The sequence below is a fragment of the Asparagus officinalis genome, chromosome 8 (assembly GCF_001876935.1).
Source record: "Asparagus officinalis chromosome 8, Aspof.V1, whole genome shotgun sequence".
NCBI classification, from domain to species: domain Eukaryota; kingdom Viridiplantae; phylum Streptophyta; class Magnoliopsida; order Asparagales; family Asparagaceae; genus Asparagus; species Asparagus officinalis.
In genome coordinates this window covers 80,996,686-81,013,915 of record NC_033801.1, presented here as the reverse complement: position 1 = coordinate 81,013,915, position 17,230 = coordinate 80,996,686, and the positions used below count along the sequence as shown (strand labels likewise).

Genomic DNA, 17,230 nt, shown 5'->3' with positions numbered 1-17,230 from the left:
CCCCCCCCCTCCCCTCCCTCATTTCCTTAAACTTTGTGCAATTTTGTACTCAAATAGATTGAGAGGCGTATATACTACGACGAAGTGGAGAGCTTAGTTGTCGAGTTGCTCCCGACAACTTCCTCGCTGGTGTTGGATGTACCGAGGGCTAAACGATTTCAGCGAAAGGTCGGAAACTGGAAGAAGCTTCGGTCCATTGATGATGTGGCTCTGGTTATTTACCCGCCTGAAGAAAATGAAGCAGAATCAGAAGAAAAGAACGAGACGAGTCCTGCTATGTTCCCTCTTGTATTAAGCCTTTTGTCCACTGTCCCTGTGGCTCTTCATGCGATTGGAGGAGAAGATGGTCCACTGGAAATAGGTGCTAGATTGTACATGTGCTCTTACTTCAGGTGAGTTTTAGGAGAAGCCTGGGTGGAGCTTAGGGAGATTTGGAACGCTGACGTTCTAATCGATTTCACTGAATATGTACATGTTTTTCCCCCCTTTGTAGGTAATCTTCCTGTTACCACAGCCCACTATGTTTTTAATTGGTGGGTTTCTTGCACGTTCATGTCCTCTCACTTTGTTTTCCTCTTCAAATTATATGCATATTTTGGAGAACCTAGAGAAATTTGAGTGCGACCTATTCTTGTTTTGGGAAACTAGACCACCTTGTTATGAACTGGTGGACTTCTTACTCTATGCGTATCTTGTAGAGAATCTGGAGAAATTTAACTTCTGCTGAGCCGTGGTGGTGATTGCAATTGATAGATGAATGCCAAATTTGTCATCTTACTGAGAGAAGAAAATAATACAGCGGAAGGCCCTCCATATGAGATCATACAGGAAGCAGATCGAGCCGGGTGTCTGAACACAGACTTTACAATGGAGAAGAGAATGTAACTATTCTCCGATTCTACGACAGAAAAGGGAATGCAACTATTTTCCAAGTACTTACTGGAGTAAGCTTTAAAGTTTTTATAGTTTACTCATAAACAATTAATTCTTAGCCAAGTAATGTTAGCCTTATGAGGCCCAGGGTAATTTACACGGTAAAAAAGTTCACACGACCAAAACATTTCAAGGCCGCAACGGCATTTGCGGCAGAAGATGAGGCATGGATTGTGGGTTAGGGCAAGTATCTTATATTTAGGTTCGGACGATTCCATGGATCTAAATGGAAATGCATATGGAATCTGTAGACTTATATGCAATTTAGATGCTTGACAGGATGTGCAACGAAAAAACCGATGTCATTTTGAATGTTATGCCGTTGCCATGATTTTATCTTGCGAGGTCCGATATATTAAAATCATTAGACAGGTTAACGATAGATCGTTTTTTATAATGTGAATTGTTCTATAATATTTCCTAAAGCAGGTGAACGATATGCTGCTTGAGTTCTCTTTTTGTTTGTTTTTCTCTTGATATTTAATTTGAAAATGGATTAGTTGGGGTCGACGTTCCCACACGAAATGTTATGCAGTTATGGGCTCCTTTGTATTTTAAAATTTTCCTACTCTATCGGTCGATAATTTTTTCCATGTTAGTTCTAGTTCGTTTCATGTTAGTTCTAGCTAGTTCTAGTTCTAATTCATCTTAGTTCTAGGCTTTTGGGCTCTCATGTTAGTTCTAATCCGTCACATGTTAGTTCTAGCCCACCCCATGTTAGTTCTAGATAGTTCTAGCTCTAATTCATCTTAGTTCTAGGTTCTTGGGCTCTCATGTTAGTTCTAACCCGTCCCGTGTTAGTTCTAGTCCGTCCCATGTAAGTTCTAGCTAGTTCTAGTTCTAATTCATCTTAGTTCTAGGCTCTTGGGCTCTCAAGTTAATTCTAACTTGTCCCATGTTAGTTCTAACTCGCTCAATATTAGTTCTAGTCCGTTTCATGTTAGTTCTAGCTAGTCCTAGTTCTAATTCATCTTAGTTCTAGGCTCTTGGGAACGGAGAAAAACTTTTCCCACCTCAGGCGGAGCCTACCAAGACACCCCGACGACCTCGGCAACCTCCTCCCACCTCAGCAAGCCCGGACAACGGTGAAAAGCTCCGAACAGCAAAGAACAAACCCGAACGGCGAGAAATTGCACTGTAGAAAACTACAGTTTTGTGCCAACTTTGCACACACTTTTCGATCACCTCCAATCTTTGTTTTCGCCAATTTTTTCTTTGATGAGTAGCCCTACATGTTGCCTATCACCTCCAATTTTTATCACGCTCTAACTCATTCTCTATCTCTCTCGGTAACGTCCGAACATCGGACGACGACAGCAGCGAGCAGAAAACAGCAGCGCCGTGCTAACTTCACGCGCGTTTTTCGGTCACCTCCGATCTCTGTTTTCACCACCGTCTTCACCGGTGTGTAGCCCTTTATATTATTTATCACAGTATCTTCCTTTCACTTGAGCTTATTTTTTACCTCTTGTTATATCGCTTCGAATATTACGAATTGTTCCTTCATCATCTTAATTTCTGAGAGAAGTGAAAGGAAGATATCGTGTGAACTATCTAGAACTAACTTGAGAACCCATGTTAGTTTTAGCCCGTCCCATGTTAGTTCTAGCTCTAATTCATCTTAGTTTTAAGCTCTTGGGCTTTCAAGTTAGTTCTAACTTATCTCATGTTAGTTCTAACCCGCCTCATGTTAGTCCTAGCCCGTCTAATGTAAGTTCTAGCTAGTTCTAGCTCTAATTCATCTTAGTTCTAGGTTTTTGGGCTCTCAAGTTAGTTTTAGCCCGTCCCATGTTAGTTCTAACCCGCCTCATGTTAGTTTTAGCCCGTCCTATGTTAGTTCTAGCTCTAATTCATCTTAGTTCTAGGCTATTGGGTTCTCAAGTTAGTTCTAACCCGCCCCATGTTAGTTCTAACCCGCCCCATGTTAGTTCTAGATAGTTCTAGCTCTAATTCATCTTAGTTCTAGGCTCTTGGGTTCTCATGTTAGTTCTAACTCGTCCCATGCTAGTTCTAGCCCGTTTCATGTTAGTTCTAGCTAGTTCTAGCTCTAATTCATCTTAGTTCTAGGCTCTTGGGAACGGAGAAAAGCTCCTCCCACCTTCGGCGGAGCCCACTGAGACACCCCGACGACCCCGACAACCTCCTCGCACCTCTGGCAAGCGCGGACATCGGCGAAAAGCTCTGAATAACGAAGAACAAACCCGAACGGTGAGAAATTGCACTGTAGAAAACTGTAGTTTTGTGCCGACTTCACACGCACTTTCCGATCACCTCCAATCTCTGTTTCCGCCGATTTCTTCTTTGATGAGTAGCCCTACATGTTGCCTATCACCTCCAATTTGTATCACGCTTTAACTCATTCTCTATCTCTCTCGGTAACGTCCGAAACATCGTTCGACGGCAGCAGCGAACAGAAAACAACAGCGCCGTGCCGACTTCGCGCGCGTTTTCCGGCCACCTCCGGTCTCCGTTTTCACCACCATCTTCGTCGGTGTGTAACCCTTTATATTGTCTATCACACGGTATCTTCCTTTCACTTGGGCTCATTTTCTACTTCTCGTTATATCACTTCGAATATTACGAATCGTTCCTTCATCATCTCAACCTCTGAGAGAAGTACAACAACGAATCGATTAAAAGCTGAGCTCCACCTGTCGTGGATGTAGTGACAACGTGTCTTGCCCATGGTGTGTGCTCCTGTAGTTGTAGTTGATTGGTTTAGTTTGCAAATTGTGTTCATAATTGTACTGTACACGTTTGTTTTGGCAGCGCAATAGTTTCTAGGAGGGGGAGGGGGTAGGGCGACAATCTACGGCGACGAGGATGGGCGGAGGAAGGGGGGATGCGGCGGCGAACTAGAGGGGAGACTTGGGGGCCTAAGCGGAGGCGGCGACGGCGAGGAGGATGAGGGCCAGGGCGACGAGCTTGAGAAAGCACTTAGTTTTAGAGAGAGAGAGAGAGGAGATGAGTGTTGGGTCTGAGGGATTGAGGAGAGAGGATAATGATAATTTGGGGATTTTAGTTTAGCTGATATGTAATAATTGCTAAAAGGGGGCTGCAGCACAAAGTGTTACACTTCAAGGGGCTGATTCACATGAGGGAAACTATGACGGGCCTCGTCACATGAAGTTTCTGTTTTTAGGGTCTGAACACATTTTTCCCATTATATTTTACGTTGATAAAATATAAAAAAGACAATCACATCTGTCAATTTATTAACTTAACATTGTTAGCGAATTATTTCTTGAGCGAAGAAATAGAAATATTATTAAAGAAATCGAAGAAAAAAAATTAATTTGTTTTGAAGAGATGTGTTTTCTATTTTATATGGGAGCAGTTATAGATCCTAGAGTTAAGTTGAGGACTGTAAATTTTTAGGAGCAACACTCACTTCTTGTAGACATACTACATCAGGCCTGAGGGTGGTTAGCTATTTGAGAATCAGTTTTCTTCGAAATGATAAATCTAATGCCCAAGCTGGACAATCTTTATATTTAATGGTGATAGAACATTGTAGGTTAAAATTCGTAGGGGTTCTTTTAAAGAATCAGCAATCGGTAGGAAAGCGGTGGATGAAAAATCAGTTGGGCATGCGCGCACGGCTGCAGTAGCCATGGAGACCTCTGCAAGCAGATGACCTGTCAACGAATGAAGAGCATGACACCTAACTTCTAGCTGGTGCCCAACATCCGATTCAGTTGGAGTATATTGTTTTGTGGATTCAGATATTATTTCGAGATTCCTATGCCTGAAAATTGAACATCATTAATACAAGACAATAAACAACGAAAAATGAAAGAAGGGAGCAGTACCAGTCAATGGAGAATCTGTGATCAGGGATCTCTCCTGGCCCCCTAAGTGTAACTGTGCCTCTAGGAGGCAATCTTGAGCATGTTTTTTGTTTAGCAGCTTTTGAATTTCTAGACCCATCTTTAATATCTGAGTTACATAACAAAGAATTAATTCATCTAAACTGTTCTTGAAAAACATTAGGAGTTAGCTTTTTTTCCCCAAGATTTTGCAGTTCTTTAATCTTGATTAGATTAATTTGATGCATCTTATTTGTTTTTTTTTGAAAGAGACCAAAAACTTGGTGGGGGCATAAATATGTATCAAAAATTGCAAGTGCACAACTAATCAAGTTATTATTTGTTTGTAAGAAATAATTAGAATCGGTTCTTATGTTATGTGTGTGATAATTAGGAGCGATGGTTGCATGTAATTGTGGAGAGATATGAGGAGTGTTGTGAATATGTGCAAAAGTCAATAAAATGAGATTTTGAGAGGATAGAAATGAAGAGTCAATATGATAAAAGAATAAATACAATAAAAAATGAAAGAATGAAAGATGAAGGAAATAAAATTAAGAAACAAATAAGAAAAATAAAAAATTAAAAGAAAAATCAAGAAGGTAAAAGATGAAGGATTCAATCAAAGATACGAGGAATCTAGAATTGAATCCACTAGCTAATCTCAATTACAAAATATAAACTATTCTTTTTTTATCACATTTTACTTTAGATTTATTAAGCATAAACTATCAAACCATTTAAAGAAAGTATAACCTATCAAATTATCATCTAAGCAAAATTAATATTCATGAGTCATGACAAGAACAACAACGAGATAGTAATTCTAGAATTCATAAGTATAACCTATCAAACTACTCAAGATAAGCATAGATTATCAAATTCTTCTTCTACTAATTAGTTCTCTAGTTGATTATTCTATACATGATCATTTTAAGTGCAAGAGAATAATTCACATAATATAAAAGAAATTAGGCAGTTTCCTATAAGAATTAGTTTCACATCTTAAGAAATAATAACAAAAAAGTAAAATGAAAAGCATACGAACTAATTACAAAGAAGAGAAATGAGAATAATGAAATTTACACTATGAACAAGAAATAAATCTAACTAAATTGCAAAAGAAATGAAAATCTAGATTATGCAAGAAAATAAATCTACTCTATAAATTAAAAATATAAAATAAAATAAAGACAAGAAAATAAATATACTCTACAAGACATGAATGTAAATCTAAACCAATAATCAATAGAAAAGAAATTACTATAAAGGAATAAAAAATAAAAGAGAAAATTAACAAGAAAAGAGGGATTAGCCTCATAAAAGAAAACCTTCACATTGATCATCATCATCATCATCATTAAACAAAGAGAAGAGAAATATGAAGTGGTGAAATGAGAATTTGGGATCAACACGATAATATCATACTCCCTTTAAAAGCACGAGTTCGGAAAATCTTTTTTAGACAAATATACCCCTTTATAGTTTGAACTACATTATCTATAATCAAATTCTAATTTTTAATGGTCAATATTACCCTTCACTATTTTGAATATTTTATTTATATCATAATCTATCCTAATCATAATCATATCTTATCCTAATCCTATGTGAACCATGTTTAGCTTAACAATTTAAAAAAACTAATATTAATAAAATATATAAAACATAAAAATGATATTAGTTTGTTAAGATAAAAAAATTACAAGTAGATAATATATTATAATACATGAAGTATTGCAAAAAATTAAGATAAAAAAATTACAAGTAGATAATATATTATAATACATGAAGTATTGCAAAAAAACCATAAAAATTTTAAAATTGCAGAAAATATCCTGAGAAGTTCAAAATTATAAAACTCATCCAAATGTCTCAAAACTTAAAATAAAAAACATGAAATTAAAAAATTAACTTCAGTTTGCAAAGAATTTAAAATTTACAGTTAACACCTCAATGTCTCAAAAATTATAGAAACACCCTCAAAAGTTTAAATTACAGACAAGCACATTAAAATTCTAAAATTTTAAAACTTACAAACAACACAGATGAATTCAAGAGATTACCATGATACACCTAAAATTTTTGACATTTAAATTTAATTTTTTTAATTAACACCCTCAATATCTCAAAAATTATAGAAACACCTTCAAAAGTTCAAATTATAAAAAGCCATCCTAAAATTCTAAAATTTGTAAATAAAATAAGATGAATTCAAGATATTACCCTTAGACACCTAAAAAATTAAAATTTGCTAAAATTAACCTCAAAATATTTAAAAAACTCCTTCAAAATTTAAAAATCGTAAAAAACTCTAAATTTTCAAAATTTTTAACTAGCACACATTAAATTCGTCGATTGGTAGACCGCTAAAATTTAATATTTTTTAAAATTAATCTATAGTTTTAATAATTACAAAAGATACCCTCAAAATTTTAGAGTTACAAGAAATATACTAACATTTAAAAAATTACCACCAACACATGAAACATAGAATTTACAACTACCAAACTTAAAAGTAATTTTTTTTAAAAACTCTTTCAAAATTTTAAAAATTATAAATCACACCTTCAAAGTTCAAAACCACAAAAATGGGCTAAAAATTTAAAACTTGGCAAAGAAAAGTATAATTGTTTGATATTTTTCATATATATATTAAAATTTCTAATTTAGGGATTTGCTATCCATTTTCAGCATCTAAGAATAGTCTAAGTTGATACTGGTAAATAAAAACAATAAGAATTGATTAAAAACATCCGGTTAATGGATAAATTTTTTTAAAATATTATAGATTAAAAATTATCGGCACTATATAAATTAAAATAATTTCATATAATTTTAGTAATAAGTTGGGGTAGCCAAAATATATTCGTAACATTAATTGATAGATGTTTAAATCCATAGAAATGATAAAACACTATAATATTATACCTTAGCATTAATTGATTTTAATTTAGAAACTTTAATCTTTGACGTTAATAATATTTATAGGGTAAAAGAATACAAGGAATTACATATGGAGAAACTATTAGAATATTTAGAGATAACCTTAAAAGAATTAAGTTATTTCCATTGCAAATGAGAAAGTGATGGAAATAAATCTAAAATTCAAAAAACGTCAATGAATCACTTGAATTGGCATTAACATAAGACATATCTATTAATGAAGCACTGAATGAGTTACATTAAAAAATAATTTAATAACTTTATCCTAATCAAAGAAAAAATCTCCATGGAAGACATAAAAAAAAATTAGTAAGTATTCATAAATTCCATACTGTGTTCTTCAAATTAAATATTAATGTTATAATCTAAGAGAAATTGGTAATGAATAATGTAGGTATTTAGTTTAGATCTTTATGGAAAATGACAGGGATAGAGCAAAGGTAATATTATTAAAATAACAGAAATTCTTATTGGATGCACATCAGAAGAATTCATTTTAGAGGAAAATAAAAAGATAGCTTCTAATTTATTTAAATAATAAATTAGGAACACAAAGAATTATGTATATATGAAATTAATATTTATTCTCATTGAAATAGAAAAAAAAAATCAAAGTCTATATTTTGAGCAGTTTGTGTTGAACATCATAAGTACATTTGACTTCTTTGTAAAGTTAAATGAGATGATAAAAAATTAACGAGCCCAGGAAAGATAATAGCATAAAAATACAAAATTAGCCTGATGTCACAATTGATGTAGATGATGAAGATAATACTTTAGAATTGTCCAAGAAATGATAAATGATAAACCCGAAGAAGGATTAATCTTAACCCAATAAAAAGTAAAATAGAAGAAATAAAAACAATATTTTATGAATATTTTATAGAATAGTTTAATTATTTTGAGTGAAATTAAGAATCTTTAGAAGGGAGTTTCATGAATTTTTTCAGTACTTTTATATTCTTATGTGGATGTTTTTATTATATAAAAGTATACTAGAGTTAGCATTAATCTTTAATTTATATTTTTTTATGAAGTCTATCAATGATTAGGAATAAACTTCATATTCTCTTTTGCATCGTTTTAACATACTTTAAATCAATCATTTTGCCATATTGGTTTTAAATATTCACCTTCCTTGTATAACACTATTTTAATATTTTTCACTTTGCAATGCTATACTTTCTCAAATAAAGCTTAGTTTCATATCGGTCAAAAATAATATGAAAATTCAAATTAGTTTTATATTATATTTGTTTTTTGTCAATTCAAATATCAACATGAAAATTTAAATTGGGTGTATCCTATTTAAACAAACATAAAAAAATAATCGGGATGTAAGAGTTTAAAGAAAAAAGTGAGCACAAACTTCCAAAAATACTTAATCATGGTATTAAATCACGTGCATTGCACGTGTGTAAAAACTAGTACATTGTATAAAAGCTGGATGGGTTTTTTGTTTTTCTTCCGCATTTGCCATCCACTTTTCAGTTTTTTTTTTTCATTTTAACATTGGACAAATTTTCAAAACCAACCTATTTGGACTTTTATTCCCCAAAAACGACCCCATTCAAAAATAATTGCAAAAACCGACCTGGTTTCAGCCTCAGCGCTGAAACCAGGTCGGTTTTTGAAAAAAAGTTTCCGAAACTTCACGGGAGTTGAACTCCCGTGAAGTTTTTTGAACTATGAAACTTCACGGGAGTTCAACTCCCGTGAAGTTTCGGAGAGTTTTTTTCAAAAACCGACCTGGTTTCAGCGCTGAGGCTGAAACCAGGTCGGTTTTTGCAAATAAAACTGAATGGGGTCGTTTTTTGGGAATAAAAATCCAAATAGGTTGGTTTTGAAAATTTGTCCTTTTAACATTTGAAATTTGTTTTGGGACCGAGGGTATTCTAGATTTCATAATTTACTCTCTTTGGATCAGAAAAAAGAAAAAAACAATCTCAAGATGCACAGCTCCCTCACCCACTCCCGTACCCTCTCATACCCTCCCTCACCCACAACCACACCGCCTATCATCAAAAAAATGTGTAGAAGAAAGAACTCCTCCGATCCCTGCTCACCTCCTCTCCATTTTCTCCCCAGTTCCAATGAACCCGTCTCTTCTTCTAATGATGACCCCATCCTCCCTTCTCTCCTCATAATCTCATCACCACCTTCAAAACCCACCCCCAATCTCAAAACCCTAGCCCTCCTCCGATCCTCCCCCTTCAAACCGACGAAGGATTTGGTCTGCTCTGCACTGTGGGAGCCTAGGTCGGACTGGCAATCGGCGGTTTTGGAAAAAAATAGGCAAAACCGACCCTTTTCAAAAGAAAAGGGTCGGTTTTGCAATTGTGAAGGTTTTATGAAGTGCACGGGACTACTAGTCCCGTGCACTTTGTTTCCAGCAGGCTCTCTCGACAACGAAGTGCACGGGACTAGTAGTCCCGTGCACTTTGTTTCCAGCTTAAAAGAAATGGGGATGAAGATGTACTCGAACTGAATTTTCCCTTATGTTGTCCAATACGCAAATATCAATTGGTGAATTGCTAGCTAGGGAAAGCTCATTGCCCCCCACCGAACCAACATTATATAATAAATTGTCAAGCTTGATGTGAGAGAGTTGATAAAATGGGGAAGGTTAAGATGATGACCTTCGCGTGCATCATAGCCAATGGAAACAGTAACCAATACCCATTTTTCTTCTATAAACAAGGGAATAGTTGAGGTCTTTCCAAGGTAATAGAAGGCAACTAGACATTTGAATTGAAGGGCTCTTGGAAACAAAGTGCACGGGACTGCTAGTCCCGTGCACTTTGTTTCCAGCAATCTCTCTTGACAACGAAGTGCACGGGACTAGTAGTCCCGTGCACTTCGTAAAACCTCCATAGTTGCAAAACCGACCCTTTTCTTTTGAAAAGGGTCGGTTTTGCCTATTTTTTTCCCATGTGGTCGATTTTGCCCAATAAAGTTGAAAAAAGGTCGGTTTCAAAAATTTGTCCTTTTTTGAATGAAGATGTGAACTTTTCTGTAGGATGCTGCACTTGAACCGCTTTTTCATGTCGTGGATATTTCATAATTAGAAACGTACATAGCCTATGCTTACAAACGTTGCCTGTGACATGTATTGCTTTTTTGGGATATGATTTTTTTTTCATTCCAATATTGAAGGTCAATAATAGACAAGGGTATTGTGATTATCTTCTATCGTGTGCATATATTTTTAACTTACAGTATAACCATAATTAATGAGATGCTCTACAAGGAGTTTGAGAAGGCTAAAGAGCTTTTGTGTACATGATAGAATGAAAGTGTATTCAAAATTGTTGTTTGATATGTATGTTGGTATTTTATTATAATAACTGAAAAATGATTTATTCCGTTATACTTGAAGGAATAATTTTGATGAGCAGTTCATATCCTCATTTTCTTGTATTTTTCGTGTTGTCACGCTTATTATGTTTCAAATATCTAGGTTTTTGGATTCGGTTAGCTTATGTTTTTTTTGGGAGTTTTGTTAAGAGTGAGCATTTTGTTTGGAGTTATGTTTTTTTAATAGTTCTTTCAGGTTTGTAAACTAGCGTTTTGATTTAGGGGCCTTTTCTTGTTGTTGGTGGATGAACCAGGGAGTTATAATGTTCTGACGAAAAGAACCTTGAGAAAAATGATTTTTTTTTTTTGCTAAAATCATATCATTTGTTTGTATAAATAGATAAGTTTTTCCATTGAGAAAATTCAAAATATAACTTTTATCAAAATATAACCAGAGATTTGTGATCCTCCTTTTCCTCCACTTCTCTTTGCTAATTAAACTGGGCCTTAATATGGGAAGATTATATATTATATATCATGCTAAATTGATTGAAAAATCTGATCTTGCAATGTCTGGTCTAAATTATTTCCATATATTTCTTGCGCATCGTTTGAGAATTAGGTTCATGTGAACTTCGATAACTCTTTCTTTTCCCTCCATTTGGACAGTGCAATATTGTCTCTTTGCCATCCAAAATAAACCAAAAGGACGAGCAAGAAGAGGGCAAAGCCTTTGAATTAGGAGATTGGATATTAGAGATATCGCTGTACGACATTGTATTTAGTGAAATATATTTTGCCTTCATGAATTCCTGCAAACAAACTGGACAGGAATACCTTAAATTTTTGTTGTTTCTGTTAGTGTACGTATTCTTCTCATAGTACTTGATTACCTGTTAGATATTCTTGGTATTTCAATTTTTCTAATGCACCACAAGTGGAGTGACTTGTCCAAATATTACATATAAAGATTGTTGCTTGCTTTCTTTAGACATTGACTTTTTTTGTTCGTGCGAATATTATTGAATCCGTAATTGAATAGATATTTGTTTATGAGCATGAATCTGAATTATTTTGAGTGGATCATGGTTAGTGTAGAAGTTTATGCTATTATTGAATTCTGATGTGAACTACAAAGGAGCTCCTCTTCTTCGTTTAATATTATTTGGGCTTCATGTTTGCAGATGATCATGTAGTTGGGATCAAAAGTAACAGTGATGCCATCATCTCTGTTAGTGCAACTTCTCTACTCTCTGGCTTTGGGATTTTCTTGAGCAATCAAATGAATTCTAGTGATGGTGATCAAGAGAACTTGCCCAAACTACAAGAGGTATTATTGTCTGAGCAATCAAATGAATTCTAGTGATGGTGATCAAGAGAACTTGCCCAAACTACAAGAGGTATTATTGTCAAAATGTAACATTTTATGCAAATGTTGGTGATCAAGAGAACTTGCCCAAACTACAAGAGGTATTATTGTCAAAATGTAACATTTTATGCAAATGTGAAATTTCTCCTTACATTGGATATTGTAATGAGAGAATTGGTATTACCTTCTGTAAAATTCTTCCTTGAAGACTTGAGGATATTCTATGTAGGATTTCTTCCAGCAACCCCCCAGCAATCCCCTCCACAAACAGCCCAAAAAAAACCCGTGTCTGATTTATTAAGGGTAGAATTTGTTTTATTGGAAGAGAAGGAGAATTTGGGATCAACACAATAATCAAGAAACCTGGTTTTCTATGAAGCTTGAAGGAAATCAAAAACAAGAGAGAATTGGTATTAACTTCTGTAAAATTCTTCCTTGAAGACTTGAGGATGTTCTATGCAGGATTTCTTTCAGCAATCCCCTCCACAAATAGCCCAAAAAAACCCGTGTTTGGTTTATTAAGGGTAGAATTATTTTTGAGTCGTGTTATGAAGATTGACTCTACTTTTTTTTTTAATAAGTGCAGCATTCTGTGCCCAATCTCACTGCTAAGATTTGTTATGCTATTTATGCTAGTCGAAGGTTTAATCTGGAAATGTTAATTCTTTTTCTTATAGTGTGAAAAACATTAGTTACGGGTAAAGCCTTTGCCTATGTTTTTGTTTGTTCTAACCGAGGACTATCCATAATTGTTTTTTTATGATTTTATGATAAAAATCTTAACCCAATGTTTTTCTATCAAGAAAATGTTTATTATGCTACCCATTGTTTTTTTAATGTTTGTTATAACAGTTTCTTTTGGCGGGAACTTACATTGCAGAATATTTAGAGTACTATCTACACCATTTTAGATGGTAGAGAAATCACTGTGATTGTGCTAAATAACAAGGCCAAAATGTTTGTTATGTTACCCATTGTTTTTCTGTTAAGAGATGTCTGTTATAACAGTTTTTCTGTTAAGAGATGTTTGTTTTAACAGTTTCTTTAATTTGACGGGAACATAAATTGCAGAATATTTATGATTATCTACACCATTTTAGATGGTAGAGAAATCACTGTGATTGTGCTAAATAACAAGGCTAAATAAGTTGCCGATATTTTTGAATCTTTGATGTCTCTCAGATGTATTTATATTGTAATTCTCACATAAAAATGTAATTGATTATGCTTGATAGTTCTTTTTGTGCCCTTGAGAAGATTATCAATGGTGGAAGTTGATTTGATAATTTTATTGTTTGAGGTGATTGAAGACGTCAGAAAGTTCAACTTGCTTCTTAAAACTAATCCTTTCACATTAGACACAACAGAAGCAAACACATACATCATTCTACTTTTTGAATTCTATTACATGAATAGTATAATAGCATCATTGATTAATCTAATATACAATCCATTTATTTCTCCTTCTCGTTTCCTCTCACCAGTTTTAAGAAGCAAGTTGAACTTTCCAACGTCTTCAATCACCTGAAACAATAAAATAAAATGATCAAATCAGCTTCCACCATTGATAATCTTCTCAAGGGCACAAAGAACTATCAAGCATAATCAATTACATTTTTATGTGAGAATTACAATATAAATGCATCTGAGAGACATCAAATATTCAAAAATATCGGCAACATATTTAGCCTTGTTATTTAGCACAATCATAGTGATTTCTCTACCATCTAAAATAGTGTAGATAGTCATAAATATTATGCAATTTATGTTCCCGCCAAATTAAAGAAACTGTTAAAACAAACATCTCTTAACAGAAAAATTGTTAACAGAAAAAAATGGGTAGCATAACAAACATTTTGGCCTTGTTATTTAGCACAATCACAGTGATTTCTCTACCATCTAAAATGGTGTAGCATAACAAACATTTTGGCCTTGTTATTTAGCACAATCACAGTGATTTCTCTACCATCTAAAATGGTGTAGATAGTACTCTATTTTGGCCTTGTTATTTAGCACAATCACAGTGATTTCTCTACCATCTAAAATGGTGTAGATAGTACTCTATTCATAAATATTCTGCAATTTAAGTTCCCGCCAAAAGAAACTGTTATAACAAACATCAGAAAAATAATGGGTAGCATAACAAACATTTTCTTGATAGAAAAATATTGGGTTAAGATTTTTATCATAAATCATTAAACACAATTATGGATAGTCCTTAGTTAGAACAAACAAAACAGAGGCAAAGAGTTTACCCTTAACTAGTGTTTTTCACACTATAAGATTTTTTTTTTAACATTTCCAGATTAAACCTTCGACTAGCATACAAATCTTAGCAGTGAGTTTGGGTGCAGAATGTTGCACTTATAAAAAAAAATACAGAGTCAATCTTCATATTTCGACTCAAAAATAATTCTACCCTTAATAAATCAGACACGGTTTTTTTTTGGCTATTTGTGGAGGGGATTGCTGGAAGAAATCTTGCATAGAATATTCCCAAGTCTTCAAGGAACAATTTTACAGAAGGTAATACGAATTCTCTCTTGCTTTTTATTTTCTTCAAGCTTCATAGAAAATCAAGTTTCTTGATTTTTGTGTTGATCCCAAATTCTCCTTCTCTTTCAATAAAACAAATTCTACCCTTAATAAATCAGACCCGTGTTTTTTTGGGCTATTTGTGGAGGGGATTGTTGGGGGTTGCTAGAAGAAATCCTGCAAAGAACATCCTCAAGTCTTCAAGAAAGAATTTTACAAAAGGTAATATCAATTCTCTCTTGGTAGAAGACGTCGGAAAGTTCAACTTGCTTCTTAAAACTGGTGAGAGGAAACGAGAAGGAGAAATAAGTGGATTTGCTTCTGTTGTGTCTCCTGTGAAAGGATTAGTTTGTAGCGAATGTATTATACTATTCATGTAATAGAATTCAAAAAGTAGAATGATGTATGCATTTGCTTTTGTCGTGTCTCCTGTGAAAGAATTAGTTTGTAACGAATGTAGTATACTGGTTTAGATGCTATTATATAGTGTTTTCTGACGCATTTCCTGTTAAAAGGTTCATCTTATTGATGTGTATGTTTTTTCTCCTTTCTTCCCTGAATCTTGTTATATTTAAATCTTATTGTTGTAGTAATCCAAACTTTCTAACTATACTAATATTTCATTGATAATAGATTGGTGTGCAAAGTTCTTATTGAAATAGATGAGGAAAATGAGAGATCTTTCTTCTTTAAATTTCAAATCAAACCCTTTCATCCAAACGCAGCCCTCTTGAATTTTAAATCAAATCCTCTCATCCAAAAACCTTCTTGAAATATGGTTTTGGGGATTTTTGTAACTTTCGACTTTAAAAACCCAAGATATTATAGTGACTTCTGCATCATTTTCAGATTGTATAGACGGGTTATCTCGTCCCATAGAATTGGTGGTGAAAATTGGGGTAATTTGATACTCTAAGATCCGCTAATATCCGGATCCTATAGCAAATTTTCTTTGCATAAAATTTTCTACTAATCAGTAATCATATCCTAAAGTCTTAGATTTCTAATTGCTGGATCTTAATCTTCTACTCTTCAGATTAAAATGTTCAATTCTTTTAATTTTTGAAATAAATGTTTGATTAGCATAACATTTCGTCTGATAACACTGCTTGAACCATTTTACAACTCCAACTTGTGAAAATCTCAAAACTTCAAGATTCTCAGCATGTTACGCCAATTCAGAACCATGATATGGTGAGCAACCGTGGTTGAGGTTTTTTTATTATATATCAAATTTTGGAACATAATTCACATTATATACGCATGATGATTTAGGAGGTCCGAGCAAGGGCCATGGCTCCCCCAAGTAGTATAGAGAAGTAGTACACTTACTACTACTATTTCAATTTACAATATGGATATGGTACTCGTTAAAATTATCAAAAATAGAAGGAAGTAGGGTAGATATCTACTCAGGTCATGGCTAAGTCGTAACTTTATCTCTCTTGAAAAAAGTTTAAAACGAGGCAAACATTATCTAGAAAGTTGGGACTCATTCCTAGTATTGGTCGGGGATTCGAGACAGGCTGTTATTCGCATGTTTTGTTTCACAAAGCAAAAATTTGCCTTTCCATTTAATAAACGAAGGCAAATGGGTGGGTTTGGGTATTAAATGGGCGGGCATGTTTTGCCCATTTACCCATTTATGATCCATTTAACATTTTCTAAATAGGCGGGTTTTTGCCCGTCCATTTAATAAACGGGTCGCCCATTTGCCCAATTAACTATAATTGTTATGCAATATTATTAATTTATTACAAATCATTCGATATGGATTTTTCATATAAATAGGGCTTATACGTCATATGCTTATGTGATTGTATTTTTTTGATAATTATTATAATTCCATATGAAACATTTTATATTCAAGCATGAATAAGAGGACCAGAATTAGGAGATTAATTCATATGCATAAATTTAAATTTGGAAAGTCTTTTTTGTAGGCAACAAATTTAAATTTGGAAGGTCTTTATTTGTAGGCAACCATTTTAAATTTAGAAGGTCTTCTTTGTAGGCAACAAATTTACAACCTCTTATAATATGAGAATTTAAAATTTATGCATATGAAGTATCAAATATACTTTAAGATATGAAATCATATTATAAGGTTCTCTTGAATGCTTTGCATGTAACTATTAGTAATTTCATTCATGTATGTGCATATGCGTGTATGTAAAGATATAACTGCAGTATTTTAGTTTCACATTAATTTGAAATGTTCAGATATTAAGGGCAAATTCTAACCCTATGCAGTTAAGTCTTCAATCATAGACTGCGATCATTTATGATCATAGACCATGATCTTTTATGCTAACATGTTTTGATGTCCTATCATTTTAAT

The 17,230-nt window shown here is 33.7% G+C and overlaps 1 protein-coding gene across 2 annotated transcripts in view; it reads left to right on the top strand.

Annotated features, from left to right (window-relative positions):
* Positions 1-1,387, top strand: part of LOC109851476 (DIS3-like exonuclease 2) — a 14,199-nt gene extending 12,812 nt beyond the window's left edge. Inside the window, exons 7-8 of one of the 2 annotated variants that reach the window (XM_020421616.1) lie at positions 58-392; positions 699-1,387. In XM_020421616.1, the coding sequence (XP_020277205.1) occupies positions 58-392; positions 699-717 (354 nt within the window). In that variant the 3' untranslated portion in view covers positions 718-1,387. Of the gene's footprint in view, positions 1-57; positions 393-493; positions 604-698 lie in introns of those variants that run through there. The other variant, XM_020421617.1, reaches the window with a different exon arrangement.